Source organism: Telopea speciosissima, chromosome 11 (assembly GCF_018873765.1).
Source record: "Telopea speciosissima isolate NSW1024214 ecotype Mountain lineage chromosome 11, Tspe_v1, whole genome shotgun sequence".
Lineage (NCBI taxonomy): Eukaryota > Viridiplantae > Streptophyta > Magnoliopsida > Proteales > Proteaceae > Telopea > Telopea speciosissima.
In genome coordinates this window covers 39,586,609-39,603,323 of record NC_057926.1, presented here as the reverse complement: position 1 = coordinate 39,603,323, position 16,715 = coordinate 39,586,609, and the positions used below count along the sequence as shown (strand labels likewise).

At 38.9% G+C, this 16,715-nt stretch overlaps 1 protein-coding gene across 1 annotated transcript in view; it reads right to left on the bottom strand.

Moving 5' to 3' along the window:
* LOC122645785 (RNA-binding KH domain-containing protein RCF3-like) overlaps nucleotides 1-16,715 on the bottom strand; it is a 31,089-nt gene that overhangs the window by 1,956 nt on the left and 12,418 nt on the right. The window contains exons 3-5 of the mRNA XM_043839150.1: nucleotides 11,452-11,901; nucleotides 11,058-11,303; nucleotides 10,679-10,912 (exon numbers count right to left, since the gene is read on the bottom strand). Of these exons, the coding sequence (XP_043695085.1) occupies nucleotides 10,679-10,912; nucleotides 11,058-11,303; nucleotides 11,452-11,901 (930 nt within the window). The remainder of the gene's footprint in view (nucleotides 1-10,678; nucleotides 10,913-11,057; nucleotides 11,304-11,451; nucleotides 11,902-16,715) is intronic.

The following is a 16,715-nucleotide window of genomic DNA, read 5'->3' as shown; positions in this document are numbered from 1 at the left end:
TTGAAGCACACAATTCAAGTACAACCGTACAATAACATTGATGCTTGTGACCTTCAACACAAAGTTCAAACAACCCTATTCATTAAACTTGTCTCTTCATAGATGGGTTAAAAAAATTGTATTTTCTTGCATCGAACTTCATCTTCTAACAATGTAGTATTTCGCTTCTGATCGAAAGACTGACAATGCAACAAAAGAGGTTGTTTAATGCATTGAAGCACACAATTCAAGTACAACTGTACAATAACATTGATGCTTGTGACCTTCAACACAAAGTTCAAACAACCCTATTCATTAAACTTGTCCCTTCATAGATGGGTTAAAAATTTGTATTTTCTTGCATCGAACTCCAAACCAAGGTTTTAAAGCTCCAATACACCTTGTTACCACAAGTACTTGTAACTCATTTCAACGAGCCTTATCCTAACTTCATGGGGTTAGTTGTACAACTCATGCCCATCCACTCCACTCTATCTAGATCACCATCCACAGTTGAAGCCCCAATCATTTACCTTTATTCATCACTTGAAATATGAGCAATTTCTAGCCTTTGCTTTGCCATTCTAAGGCCTCCAATATGCACCATGAATTTTGTTCACTGATCATAGTTGTCAAGGCGGTGGAGGGGTGCCTAAGAGCTTAGGCGCCCAAGTGTTGTTTTTTATTTTCCCTTTTTTCTAATATTATTTAGTATGCTACAATATATACCTTAGATCATAAAAAATCAATAGTAAGCCACATTAAGTCATCAAAATTCAACATTAAGCCACATAAGTCATAAAAAATCAACATTAAGTCACATCAAGTCATCAAAAATCAACATTCAGTCACATCAAGTCATCAAAAATCAATATTAAGCCACATTAAAAGTCATCAAAAATCAACATAGAACTATAAACAGCAGAACTGAAGAAGCAAGCTATTGGACGTTTGAAACAATCAAAACATACATTTGGTTTATACTGTCTTTTGAATTTGGTCATTGTCGTAGTATACCTAGTCTCACATTTGGTTTATACTGTTCTTTAAAATATGATGTTATCCATAAGTAATTTAACTGCTCTCGATTTAGAGAAATGTTTTCTCTCTCTCTCTCTCTCTCACTATAAGTCACATCAAGGCATCAAAAATCAATATTAAGCCACATTAAAAGTCATCAAAAATCAACATAGAACTATAAGACAGCAAAACTGAAGAAGCAAGCAATTGGACATTTGAAACAATCAAAACATACATTTGGTTTATACTGTCTTTTGAATTGGTCATTGTCCTGGTATACCTAGTCTCACATTTGGTTTATACTGTTCTTAGAAAATATGATCTTATCCATAAGTAATTTAGCTGCTCTCGATTTAGAGAAATGTTTTTTCTCTCTCAAAACCTAGCGAAATATTTCGGTTTCACAAAAGCTCAAAACGAAACCCAATGCGATACTCAAAATTTTACACATTTCGACAAAAATTTTGAGGTTTCAATCATATTTCAGTGCAAAGCTTCATTTCACCAAAATTTTGGCCAAAACGTTACTTTGACTATACTATAAATACATAAATTCGAACTAAATGGGCTGAAATTCCAACCCATTTCACTCATTTCATCTGGTTTTGCTGTGAAGCTTGGAAAACTCAATTTTTGTGCCTTCTTGGCCGAATCACTACTATACAAGGTTGGAACAAGTTCTTAGGCAGTAGAGAAACGCAGTGGAAGCGATGATTTGCTGCGTTGTTGGAAGATTTGCGCAAAATTCAAAGTTGGAGGTATACTATGACATGGCCAGCTTTTCTGATACAATCAGAGGATAACTTAATTCGACAGCAGCAGCAATATTCTAGTGGTTTTGAACTTACCTGGAACTCGATGTGGCACGACTTGCTTGTATTGTTGATTCCGATATATTTGACTCGATGTAATGAACCATGAATGATATACAATTTATGAAATGGTTTATAATTGTAAATAGAAAACGAAATAGAAGGAGAGGAGAGGAGAAGAGAAAAGAATAAGAGAAAGGCTGGACTCTCAATTATGATTTGAGAGGTCAGATATTATCATTAATATAGAGTAACCTTTACAGGGGTAAAATAGGAAAACAAAAAGAGAGAAGACAAGTCCAACGCCATAAGGCTGACGCTGTTTCTCAAGAATGGGATACTTCCCATTTTACCCTTTACAGGATACTTCTAACACTCCCCCTCAAGCTGGAGCATATATATCAATCATGCCCAGCATGTATAGTCAACCCTCCCACTTACTAAAGACTTGATAAGCAAATCAGCAAGTTGTTCTCCAGTCTTGACATACTTTGTAGGACGCCCTGTTAGAGTTTTTCTCTTACAAAGTGACAACCCATCTCAATATGTTTAGTTCTATCATGGAATACAGGATTTGAGACACTATGTATTGCTACCTGGTTGTCACACCACAATTGCATTGGTGTAGAACTCTCAAACCCAAGCTCAGTCAACAACATCTTCAACCAAACCAGCTCACAAGTAGCATGAGTCATGGCTCGGTACTCGGATTCTGCACTTGATCTAGCCACTACACTTTGTTTCTTACTCTTCCATGAGACAAGGTTACCTCCAACAAATATACAATAGCCTATAGTTAACCTTCGATCCATCGGTGATCCAGCCCAATCTGCATCAGAAAATCTCTCAACTCGTGTATGGTCATGATCAATGTATACTAATCCTCGTCCACGAGCCTTCTTGAGATACCTCAAAATCCGAATGACAGCATCCCAATGAGGTGTCCTAGGAGATGACATGAATTGACTTACAATACTCACCGGAAACGAAATATCAGGTTGAGTAAATTTCAAGTAATGCACAGCTTTCCAACCAGCCTTCTGTATCTTTCTGGATCATCAAAGACATCTCCCTCATCTGCAATAAGCTTGATATTTGGATCCATTGGACTGTCAAGGGGTTTGCAACCTAGCATCCCAGTCTCTGTAAGTAAGTCAAGAGTATACTTTCGCTATGAAAGAGATATTCCCTTCCGAGATTGAGCCACTTCAACTCCTAGGAAATAGTTCAACTTTTTCAAATCTTTAGTTTGAAATCTCTGTTGTAGATGAAATTTCAAACTAATAATGCCTGTAGAGTCATCACCAGTAATCACAATGTCATCAACATATACAATCAGAAAGATTCTTCCAACATTTGTTTGGCGATAGAAAAGAGAATAGTCACTATTGCATCGTGACAAACCAAACTCAAGGACCACCTCTGTAAATCGGCCAAACCAAGCCCTTGGAGACTGTTTCAATCCATACAAAGATTTCTTCAATTTAAAAAACTAGCCCAGACTCTCCCTAAGCAACAAACCCTGGAGGTTGCTCCATATACACCTCCTCATGAAGGTCGCCATGGAGGAAAGCATTCTTGACATCGAGCTGATGCAAAGGCCAGTGATGCAAAGCAGCAAGGGAGATCAAGACACGAACAGAAGAGAGTTTGGCAACCGGAGAAAACGTATCCAATTAATCGACACCATACACCTGGGCATGGCCCTTGGCCACCAATCGAGCTTTCAAACGAGCAAGAGAGCCATCAGCATTAACTTTAACCACATAAACCCAACGACAACCAATAGCAGACTTTCCAGGTGGCAGAGGAACAAGATCCCAAGTGCGGTTATGCTCCAAAGCCTGTAATTCTTCTTCCATAGTTGTCCTCCAACCAGAAATAGATAATGCCTCTACAGTGGTCTTAGGAATAGGATGAGATGCAACAGTGGAAAGGCAAGTGTGAAAAGTAGAGGATGAACCAGAATAAGAAACATGAGAAGAGATTGAGTGTTTAACACACTAACTAGTACCTTTCTGATGAGCAATGGATATATCCAAGTCAGAAACTATAGGACCAAGAATAGGATCCGCAGATGACACAGGCGAGGCAACATTGGGGACAGCAGCCTCTCTCAGTGGTTCATGGTGATAAACATGAATAATTGGAGGCTTCGCAGGAGCTGGTGCAACAGGCATCTACAAAGAAGGTTGAATAACACAAAGAGAAAGGTCCTCATCCAAAGAAGGATCTATAACAGACTCATGCACATAAGGTTGAGACTCAAAGAAAGAAACATCAGCAGTAACAAAATACTTGCGAAGAATAGGAGAATAACATCGATACCCCTTCTGAACACGAGAGTATCCCACAAAAATGCATTTGATGGCTTTGGGGTCTAACTTCGATAACCCTGGAGTATGGTCTCGAATGAAACAGACATACCCAAAGACACGTGGTGGCAAAGGGAAAAAGGGCTCAGAAGGAAAGAGTAAAGCATGAGGAATGCCACCACTAATGACAGAGGAGGGTATACGATTGATAAGGTAACAGGTGGTCAACACCGCACCAGCCCAGAAAGACTTGGCCACCTTCATTTCAAAGAGAAGGGACCGAGTCACTTCCATCAAGTGACGATTCTTCCATTCTGCCACACCATTTTGTTGGGGTGTGTTAGAACAAGAATACTGATGAATGATTCCACAAGTGGTCATAAAATCAGAAAAAGGTATAGAAAAGTACTCTTGTGCGTTGTCACTACGCAAAACTTTAATGTAAGATCCAAATTGATTTTTAATTTCAGCAACAAAGGAAGAAAAGATAGAGAACAATTCAGATCGAAATTTCATTAAGTACAACCAAGTAACACGAGAGTAGTCATCAACAAAAGTAACAAAATAAACAAAACCCAACTTTATAGACACACGACAACGACCCCATACATCAGAGTGAACCAAAGAAAAGGGATGTAAGGCCAGTTTGTTGACACGAGGGGGATAACTCACACGATGGAGTTTCCCAAACTGACACGACTCAGAATTTAAAACTAAAAGAGAACGCAAACTAGGAAACAATTTCTGCAAACTCTGTAAGGACGGATGACCAAGTCGACAGTGACCCTGATGAGGGGAAGTTGGGCTCGAACAAGCAACGGAAGAGGAATCCTCAAGAAGATACAGTCCCCCAGATACCTGACCTCAACCAATCATCCTCTTCGTCTGCAAATCCTGAAAGACACAAGAATCAGGGTAAAAGGTTATTGAGCAGTTGTAAGCAGTGGTAAGTTGGCTAACAGACAAAAGGTTAAAAGGGAACTTAGGCAAAAACAATACAAATGATAGGGACAAGGAAGAAGTGGGCCGAACAGTACCAGTGCCTCTGACTGTAGCACAAGAACCATCAGCTAAAGTAACACTGGAACGAGAATGTTGTAAAGAGGAAAAGATACGTGAGGTGCCAGACATATGGTCCGAGGCCCTTGAATCAATAATCCAGGGCCTAGAAATGGAGAGACGCGTAGTGGCATTACCTTTCTGGACAAAGTTAGCAATGGAAGAAAGGTCCTTAGCAGCCTTGCTCTGGCTGTAGCGAGCATATTCCTCCTCTGTCATAGTCACAGTCACATGACGATCCTCAACAAGTACAAGTGGGGGGTGCAGGATCAATACTGGCAGTGTTAGCTACCTTGGACTATGGAGGTTTGCCATATAGCTTCCAACAATAACGCTAAATATGACCAGATTTACCACAATGGTGCCAAGTCCTTGGAGGACCAAATCTCTCAGATATGTCAGGAGTACTAGCAGAAGGTGCAGCTGGGGGGAACTTGGTAGGCTGACGACCCCCACTGCGGGCACCACTCACAAGAGCAATGCTATCACCAAAAGAGACTCGAGTAGTGTCACGAGACACACGAAGAACTCGAGAAAAAGTGTTTGCAAGAGAAGGAACTGTAACACCTCCAAGAATCTGAGACCGTACGGGGTCAAATTAGGGCCTAAACTGCCCAAGAACCTCATAACTACTAGTTGCTCACGTTGTTGCTGCATCTAGGTAACATCAGAGCTAATGGGCAACAGAGCATTCAACTCCTCATACATCCTCTTGAAATCAACAAAGTGTTGGGTCAAGAGTCGACCCTTCCTATCAACCCGATAAAACTCTTGGGAGAGTTCATAAATCCTGGAGAGGTTATTGTGTCCAGAGTATAAAACAGCCAGATAATCCAATAGATCCTTAACAGTGTCAATATGGGTCACAAGGTCTACAATATTACTATCCATGGAGTTTAACATCTGACCCAAGATATGAGCATCGGCAACCTCCCAAGCATCATTATCCACGGTAGCAGGTTTCTTTCCAGTCAAGTGATGTTTCTCACCCCTTCCTACGAGAACCAAGGTCACAATCTTGTGCAATTGCTGAAAATTCTGACTCCCTTCTAGCTTTTTTGATGTCATAAAATTTGGGGATGAGGATACAACCTCAGGCACAGCCTTGGTGTCCTTCGATGTCTCTCCCATAATTACCACCAAAGAGGAATCCAACAATAATAGCTCTCAAGCCAATACAAACAACACTCAATCTTCAAAGAAGCACCCGAAAGTGCATAACAGAGCAACCAACAAACAGTAGCTTATCAACACATAAAGGCCTTCAAACAGTAGACCAGTCCAATAGGAGTAATCCGATAGTACAGCAGTAGTTCAAAGAACAGTTCAATAGCATAACAGCAACCAACACAAACAACTGATATCATAACAATAGCTCAAACATCATAACAGCAGCTCAACACAAGCAAAATGACCAAAAACAGACCATAAAATCGATTAAGAAATCGATATCTATGTCAAGCTGTATCCAGCAGCACATTCATCCCAAAAGAGTAGATTTACAGCAATGAAAAAGTACCAAAATATCCCAGAAATATAACCCAATCAACCACAAAGCACTATAAAGGACATCGAACCTGATATGATGTCCCTAAACCATTGCTGCAATCTGTCGAACACTTTCAAGGCATCAAAAATGGGGTAAACTACCCCCTACGGCAGAGAGGATCCTTATAGGATCTTCAAAATCTGATGGAGGTTATCCCACCTGCTTCTTTAGGCTATGGAAATAAGAAAGGGGGTGAAAGCGGAAGTGGAAGCCTGCCTTCTTGATCAGACCAGCTCTGATACCATGTAAATAGAAAAAGAAATAGGAGGAGAGGAGAGGAGAGGAGAAGAGAAAAGAGTGAGAGAAAGGCTGGACTCTCAATTATGATTTTAGAGGCCAGATATTATCATTAATATAGGGGAACCTTTACAGGGGTAAAATAGGAAAACAAAAAGAGAGAAGACAAGTCCAGCGCCATAAGGCTGATGCTGTTTCTCGAGAATGGGATACTTCCCATTTTACCCTTTACAGGATACTTCTAACAATAATTTTATGTCTATTTATTCCTCATGCATATTTAAGTTGTTTTATTTGAATTACAGGTGTTCAAATGCTAAACATTGTATAGAATAGGCCATATTAGAGAATGTATACAGCATGCACTACCAACGTAGGGTCCGAAGTCAAACTAACATTTCTGGTGTGATTTGTTTTTAAAATCTAAGGGTTCCACTATGTTTAGAAGGACCTAAAATAGTGTTTCCTAGAAGTTTCAGAACCTAATTTGGTCATTTGGCCCTTAAAATCCATCATCAAAACTTGCAGAAAAAAGTGTACAGATTTCGACCAAAGCCTGGAACCTTGAATCCAGATTTGGGCTTTTCTACTTGTGGTCACTTGTGGCACACCTTTTAAGAGTATATGATTGTCATTAAGTAGGGTTTAATAAGTAGCATAAGTGGTTAAAAGGATTTTAATAGGTTAGAAGTTATGTTCAGTCGAAGTTATTTGATTAGCAACAGCATTATCATTGATGCAGGTCCAAGCATCCGCAAGAAGAAGAAGCAGCCCTAAGATTTGGGCCAAGTGTTAGGAGCCTTAGTTTAATTTTAATTTTCCATACTTTATTTTTCAGTTGATTGTAAACTTAAATTGAATCGGTTCAGACCATGATCCAATTTAAGTGATTAATTCCTATTGGTTGTTAGGTGATTATTTCCTATTGGTAGTTAGGGAATCTTTTAAGATTTTTAGCTTTTAATTAAGTTGTCCACCCCTCCACAATTTCTAAAGGGGGTGTGAGTTATTTTGTAATAGGATTTCAGCTTTAGGATTCATATTCCTAAGCTGAATAGGTTTTAGGCCTTTGGCCTTCATATTACAAATAAAGTTTAACGTGGGAGGCTCCTCCACAATTCGGATTTCAAAAATAAACTTAGCTTTCTACTTGCATGCCATTGTTGCTGCTGCCTTACTCTTGAGTATGCCTTGTGAGTAATATCAAGGTGAAGGGACTGGTGAATCTCCAGTTGACTCCTTGCGTCTGGTAGACCGGGAGGATCTGCTACTCATCTCCTTGCATCTTGTAGATTGGGAGAACCTATCTTGTATCTTCAAAGCTGCTGCAATTGAAGATCTGCTATACAAGTAGTTTATTGTTTAGCAATCAGCTTTCTTCTTCTAATCCTCTAACCTAAGCTCCATCTAACCCTATTATCATCCCCCCCCCCATTAAACCCAAATACCCAATCGACCCTTCAAACCCTAGCTCATCTTCAACCTGTCCAGCCTAATTCCACCATTAGAATCACTTCAAATTCACACCACAACCTTCCTAGATCATCCCTCCACTCGACCTAAGTTTCAGACCCCTTCCATCATTGAAACCCTAATCCCCCTCATCTCCACAAAACCCCCAAAACCCTAAAATTCCACCTAGACTAATCCAACCATGAAAACCATTCAATATTACAATCGAACCATCCCCCCCACTGCCCCTAGCACTCGATCGAAAGCCCATCCCAGAATTCCTATCCTACACCCTAGTTTCACCTATTTTCCTATTTCCCAAAACCTGAAACCCTAATTTTCTGGTTTTTAAATTCTCACTCAAACTTCACTAAACCTAGTTCATTAGACTCCTAGAAACTTGCCTAGCTTTACCATATAAGATCCAACTCCATTACCCTAAACCTAACCCTAAATTTGACCTAACCCCTCAAACCTGCCCAATCGGCCAGCAGTTTGAAAGGTCCTGGTTACTTGGCTCCTAGTAGACCCCTTTGTCCATCTAGGACTACATTAATCGTAATTAGACATTTAGATGTTATTGGATCATTAGGACTTGAGCTGAATGACTTTCTGTTCTTTATATGCTTTTTATGTTATGGCTTTCTGTGGGTTACAGCGTTATTTTGTAGTTTCTCAAGTGTCTAGTAGTGCTTTACTAATTAGTGCATTGGTTGTTTTAGTAACTAGTTTCTATTTTGAAGTTTAGTATTCAGCTACATATAAGCTGGCTTGTACCCCTTGCATGAAACTGAATCAATGACAGAAGTTTCCTCTCAAGTTTTGAGCTATTCATGGATTCACAGTCCCCTTCAGAGGTGGATTCCTTCAACACTAGGCAGCAGGCAGATATTTAGGTGAATTCTCTTTTTCTCCTCCTTTCTCTTCTACTTTCTATTTTCTGTTAATGTTATAGCAGCTTCAAACTCTAAAATGCTTTTTTCCCATCATCAATCTCCATCAAACCACCAGGAAAACACTGTCCCAGCCTTCCCCCTTCAACCCTAAGCGTTGCAACTTTATCCCATCCTTTCTATTCTGAGTCCCACCCAAAGTTTAAAGTACCAATATCGTGTACCGTATTGGTGGGGTACTTTTAAGAAAATAGAAAGCTAGTTCAACATCAATCACGATTCTGAAGTCACATGTGCCTTTTAATGTGTGTATCGCAATGTATCGAGAGTATGGGTACGTATCGAGAGTATCATAACATATCGCATTGAATCGTATCGTGTCGTATCGGCCGATACAATGCGATACTGATCGACACCATTTTTTTCAAAAATAAAGATATGTATCTCAGTGTATTGTATCGATACCCTGCGATACTGTTATGTATGGGCAGATATGATACGGTGTGATACTTTAAACCATGGTCCCACCATATGAGAACCATTCCATTGATTTATCCCCACATCCAACTTCATAAAACTCCAACTCCTTTAAACCCTAAGCCTATTCCACTCATAAACCACCCTCCCTTCTAAACCATAACCCTAATTTCATCCCAAACACTTTCTTTTCCTTTTCTATTTACATTAGCAATAACCAAAACAGCAAGCGTTCTCTCCTCCTACTTCACAAAACCTTGGATCAATTAGGACTTGATTCTACTCTTTGAGGACTACATTGTAGAACCCTAGTTCAACAACAATCATTGAGTCTCTCCCTCTCCCTCACTCCTTACCCCAGGGGCCCTGTTTTCCTCTTTACAACAGAAGTCCCAGCTTTTATATCTTCCATTCAAATTTTAGGAATGGGCTTCACATCTCCCTCCCCCCACCCCACACTCCAATAGAAGTTCAAGATTTTCAATCATCCACCAGATAAATTGAAGAAATGGTTCCTAGTACATCTATCTTTCCCTCCCTCCCTCCCTTCCTCACCTATTTCTACCTCTCTGCCCCCTCCCTCCTCCCTCCTTCACTCTTTTGTTTCCATTACAACACAAATTATACATCTTTCACTCGCCAAATTCAAGAAATCAGCTTCCATATATTTAACAAAAATTGGTAAATCCAAGGGAAAATAAAACTGAATGAGGTCAACACACAATCCAGTAATCCAAGTTACATAAACACCCATCAATAGCCAGAAATTTTCTTTAGCATCAGATTCTTCAAAATCAACCAAACAGTGAATACACTGTCAACCGCATCTGCATCCCCTTCGTACAAATACTAGGCTTATGAACAGAACCCAAACAAGAAAGATACCTGTACGTGTTCATATCCACCAGAGCCACCAACTCCAGTAATGCCAGCTGGTGGTAGTGCTCTTCCAGGGAAGTTTCCTGGAGGACCAAGAGGACGTGGAGGACCAAATCCTTGAAAAGGTGGTGGCACAGGAGGAGGTTCGAGTGAAGCATTTGAACCTCGGAGAGTTCTCACTCTAAGTCTTGATGCAATCTCTGACAGGGCTTCTCTAGCAACAGCAAAATTTCCGGATATCTATATCATGAAAAGTAAGATCAGTAGACAGAATCATAAACTTACAAACAATCGATATATGGAAAGCATAATTAATTAACAGAAAAATTAAAATATCAGTGCACGAAATATTTTGTTATATGAGGTATGATGCTAACCACATCACCTGCACAAGCTCTTCATCTGCAGAAGCACACTTAGGCTTCCCATCCTTGGATATAACACGTATGTCTGCTTGCGTTCGTCTTCTCATTTCAGTAATTACATGACCTCCCTGTCCTAGGAGACAACCAACCTTATTTGATGGAACAAGAAGCCTTGTTGTGATCATGCCTTTCTCAGACAGTTCACTTGCTTTGCTTTGAAGCTGAAGGATGGCCTCGATAGTTGGTGATATTGGGTTCCAGAGAGCCTGAAAACAGTTAAAGTCACATGTTCATATCTCAATTTCACATGGATTATAACAATTAAATCCGAAGAAGGAATTACAAAAAATGCTTATTAATTAACTGAAATGAAGAATGTCGTCAAGATGTCATTTAAAGGGGAGAAAAACTTACTTCAAAACAAGAGACAACAATTGAACGTTCCTCCGCTTCAGGTATCGTATCATCAACTTGAATGCTAGCTCCCGTTTCTTGTTGGAACTGTCTAACAGTAGAACCTCCCTTTCCAATTACCCCACCAATTTTTCCAGCTGGACACAAAATTTTCATAGAGAACTCATCCGATGCGTCCCCAGCATTTACAGGTGGAACACCATCGAAACCACTTCCATATCCCCCCATCCATGGCATTCGAGATGTACCGTGGGTACCAGGGTTCTGGTGCGACCACATTGGATTTCTTTGTGGCAACATATTCCCAATAGGAGGGCCAGGAGGATAAAAACCAGGGCCCCCAGACGGCATAGGATAATTCAGTGGTTGATTATCTTTACGTGGATTCTGGTGCAATAGAGTAGAAACTTCATAGAGAGCCCTCTTTCCCACAGCTGATGGTCCGGATATCTGAAAAGTGCCCTCCAAAATTAGAGTTTATCTTGGATGACAAAGACCATGCAAGACTCTCCAGAACCAATCTCCTGTAGACTGTGCATGTTGTGTGTGTGCAGAATCAAACATCAGCAATGACTAAAGGAATTCTATATGAGAAGTTTCTCAAATACATGAAACCCAGCAAAGCGAGTACAGACACATAGAAGAAACACAACCCTCGATAGATAGATCTGAAGAGCTGCAACGTAGTATCAACCAACACAACATAGAAGCCAATTGGATTAGAAGTTCCAGGAATAGGTGTAAAGCATGCTTTGTCAAAAAGCTCAAAAGTATAAATAAATCACTAGAAATAACACAAAACAACTTTTGACAGCATCACGAATATGAGAACAAGCACCCACTGATCCAACAAATAACTAAGTTGCAGATGTAGTGCAGCAACCTTTACACCGTCTAGGTTTTGAAGTCCTTTTATCCAAGGAGCGTAGGATCCAAGGTCACGAACCTTGTAAACAAGTCTGTTCAAAATCACTAATTTAAAACAGTCAAAGAAACAATAATACCATATCCAATAATTAGATACATATGTGCATTTCAATCATACATCGGGAGAGTTTCAGGAACCCTGATTCCTTGTGAACAAATACCCAAACACGCGCAGCCTCTTGCTTGAGTAAAATTTAGTCTCAGAAAAGAGTAAATAATCATTCAAAATAAAAACTTAGGTCACACGACCCTTCAAAATGGATTAAGTACCAATGTCATACAACATTACTGGATTTCCCTTTTCATCATTCTTCACATTCACAGCATAAACAATGTAGGAAAACTAGGAGGTATATTTAAATCAGGATTGAAATACAAAGAGATCTATGCCAACATTTCAGTAGGGTGTAATATTTTATATTTTTTGGTCAAGCAGTAGGGTGTAATATACTTTTGAAGAAAGTGGGGTCGCAAGAAATAAATAATAAAATCCTTTAGTCGAGTCCAGATTACCAAGAGATATGTTTTAGAGCATCCCGAAATGTGAGTTAGGATTTGGTTAGTATGGGTCAAGTTTAAGAGAGAAAAAGCAAGAGAAGGAAATTAAAGAATCTAAACTATAACTTGAATATAAAAATTCAATAGAACTAGTGTAGGAATTCAAGAAGATAAAAATAAACAACTAAACAACAAGAGCAATGGGTAGGAAACTAGGAACGGGTACAGAGACATCACACCTTCATGCTAGAACAAGACTTAAGAGTTAGCACCAATTCTTAAACTAGGCTTCAGGAGTCCAAACCAAAGAAGAAAGGATCGTAAAGGAGTCAGCGTAACACAATAATATTAATGCAGGGTCAACCAATAGTTAATGGGGTTTGTCAAATGTCGATTATGTGTCTGAGTCCTTAATAGCAGATTCAATTTCTATCTAGAGTGTTGTAATTCTTATTACAAGAACTATGATGCAATAATTTTTAAAAGCAACTGTTATCTCTGAAAATCCCTTGAAAGCAAAACTTTGGCATTACTGTTTCCTTATTAGAAAGATTTTTCAATAACCAATCTAAGGAACCCAAGATCCTGCCGATTCTATACGATTGAGAAGCCTATATGCTTGTGATGGGATTCGTATTTCCTAGATTCTTTTCTTTCTTTAGGAATAAAATGGTACTATTAGTTGGGATGTCTTAGGTTGTTATTGGGTAAGCAAGGATTTCCTAGGGTTGTCTAAGAGTTCTCTTCATAATCATGGACAAAATAGAGCGATCTGGTGAGGAATTATTAAGGTACAGATAATTTCTCCTCTCTCGCTTGTTCAAACCCTATTCACATAATTTCCAATCTAATTTCCCATTCCCATACATTAATCCTTTGTCTACAAATCTCAGTAAACATTTCCAAGGAAATATCTCATGCTCAAGGAGGCCTAGATCAGCAAACTCCTTAGCAGATTCTCTAGCCATGGGTGGGGTAAATAGACTCATCAAATTGTATGTAGTGACACTCGATATTTATTTCTCATCTTTTGTACATGGCCCCTTATATGGGCCCTTATATTAGAATACAGGTTATAGATGTACATTTGTATATCCAATACTTTTATCGACCAGTTGGCGCAATAAATTTTTAATCTATCAAAAAAAAAAGACCAAGTCCAATTCCAATTCCAACGAGAGTCCAAAAACCCTTCAATATCACCCTAAGACATACCTAAAACACATGTTTTCCTCCATGGCCAAGCTATTCTGGTTCACATTCTGCTGCTATTATTTACTCTTCCTTTCAAAATATGGGTTACTTTTCTCCATATTTAGAGCTTTAAGTCAGTTTAGGAATTCTGGTTGGTTTCAATGGAATTCAAAAAATTTTCTATCCATTCTTGCTCAGTGTATACAAACATAATTGCCTCTTAGCCAACAGGTGAAAGAGTTGACAAAATGAATAATTACTTTCTTCATAATTGTTCATGCCATATTCTGTTATTCAATAATCTTTCATTTCTAAATCAGATTCGTGATTTTCCTTCATTACCATATATCCTAAGCCAATTCATTTCTTTATTGAAGAAACCTTGAATTCAAGAACCACCCAATGAGTCTTGCATCACCACTTTAAGGCTGAGACAATCAAAGCCCTCTTTGTCACATGTTTCTTGACCTATTACTGCTCCTTCCAAATTTTACTCACAATGTTTTTGATTTGTGGTTTCTTTGAGGTCCCCCCCCCCCACCATCACCAACCTCGTGTCTCATAAATTTAACAAAATTTCTCTAAAACCTATGCCTCAAAAATCTTCACCTCCTAATTATTTCAGCATTCCTTGGTTTCACAGGGTTTATTTCCTTGGACCTATAACATACAGGGACAAATATTTCCCAAACATGCCCGCATCAAAAAAATTGCTGGAAATAATTACCCAATAGAGTAAATTGAAAAATTCATGAACATTCAAATTACCAATTGTAGTAAATTAAAAGAATTATTTAGAAACAGAAGTCCCCTATGAATAAAAGAGAAATGGTTTTCTGTGGAGCCCAGCCCTAAAAAATACCATGTGGCAGATAAGGAGGAGCCCAAGTTTCATGCACAAGTAGGACCCAGGATCCCCTACTCACATGCCAAGGTTCAGCACAAACAGAATTGGCTATATGCTGCAATAAAATATTGACAATAAGGTCAAAGTTTTGAAACTTGGCTAAAAAATGGGTGGCTGAAAACACAAGGGAACTACCAATGCATGGGGGGGGGTATATGGTTGGTTGAAATTGGCTCCTGCTTCGTTAATTGCCACATCACCCTTCCATGTGGTACCACTAGTGGGCCTTACCTCAATGGGCCATGCAAAGAACCTTTTGCCTAATAAGGTTATGCTCCCTTATCAGAGATTTACTTCTTTTTTTTGGGTGTATGGGGGGCTGGGTTACATTATGGAGATAATGTTAAGATGCACTGCCAACAGTTAACAAACTGAGGATTCTAACTCTGCACCATCCTTAATTCCATTTTGACTTGAATCTCAATGGTAGCTATGGAAACTGATTCTGCAGCAGACCCACAATCAAGAGTCTAGAATCCTTTCTAGCTGCCTAATCATATTATCTTAGTTGTAATACCACACTAACAGAAAAAAAAAAAAAAAAAAAATATTCTGCAGAAAAGGTTTTTGTGATAGTCCCAACCGGTATAAGGATCCTAGACAGAAATTTATACCACATACTCGTCAGAACATCCAGAAATTTATACCATCTTCTCACTGATGAATCTCCTCAAGAAGAAGGTTGCTCTTCAACGTCACTGACGATATGACGTTGGAATGTTGTTCATTGCAGACAAGCAGGCCTGTGATCTTGGAATTCGTAAATCGTAACGAAGATGAAGATATTAGTCGTTTTAGGTGCAAGGGTAGTTGGGTCATTTCATGTTTCTACTTAACAGCGTCTAACATACTGGTGTCGATTGTAATTTTTTAAAATACAGGGGTGCTCTCTGAGGTTATAAAAGTTACAGGGGAGGTCCGTGTAATGTACTTATTATTGTATTAAGTTAAAAGACCAGTATCAAAGTTTTAAATTGTCCTCAACCTACAAATAGGTCCTAGCAAGTGGTATAAAACCTTAAACCATATGTTACTAAAAACAAGTACCAAGAGATCTGCAATAATAGATAGCTGAGCCGCTGCTTTTAGTTTTCTTTCTTTTTATTTTGACAAGTAGTCATGGCTTCTGGATTTCTCAAGAATTCTATCAGACTGCTATCAACTGACAACATAAAGCTAACACCACATTATAATTCAAACTAGAAAGAGAAGTTCTGAACTTAAATCAGATGAGAAACAAATAACAAGTAGGAAGGCAATGTGGACACACATGCAAAGGGCATAAAGCGTACCTCCCCCAACCCAAAAAAAAAAAGAGAATGGAGGGGAAAATATAGCAATGATTGGAAATACCAGGTAATAAAAAGCATGAAATGCCAATTTTATTTGAAAATTTGCAAAACAATTCTGCCAGCTTTTCAAGGTATGAAGCAGAATTCCAAATGCAGAAGTAAACTAAAAAAATGATCCAGAACATAAAAACCAGAAAATTATAAATGCACTCAACTCTAGCCGTGTCAATTATGATTGTCTAAAGACTGTCAATAATTCCTTGAATACATGGAGCAGAAGCACTCTAACCAGAAAGAAAAAACTCTACCATCATGATGACGTTTCAACTGGCAGAATAATCACTTATCCTAGAGAAGAAAGATCACATGATGACAGAAAAATTATAGATATTTTACGCAAATTTGCAACTTGATGCATTCATTTAATAAGAAAATGTAACAAAATA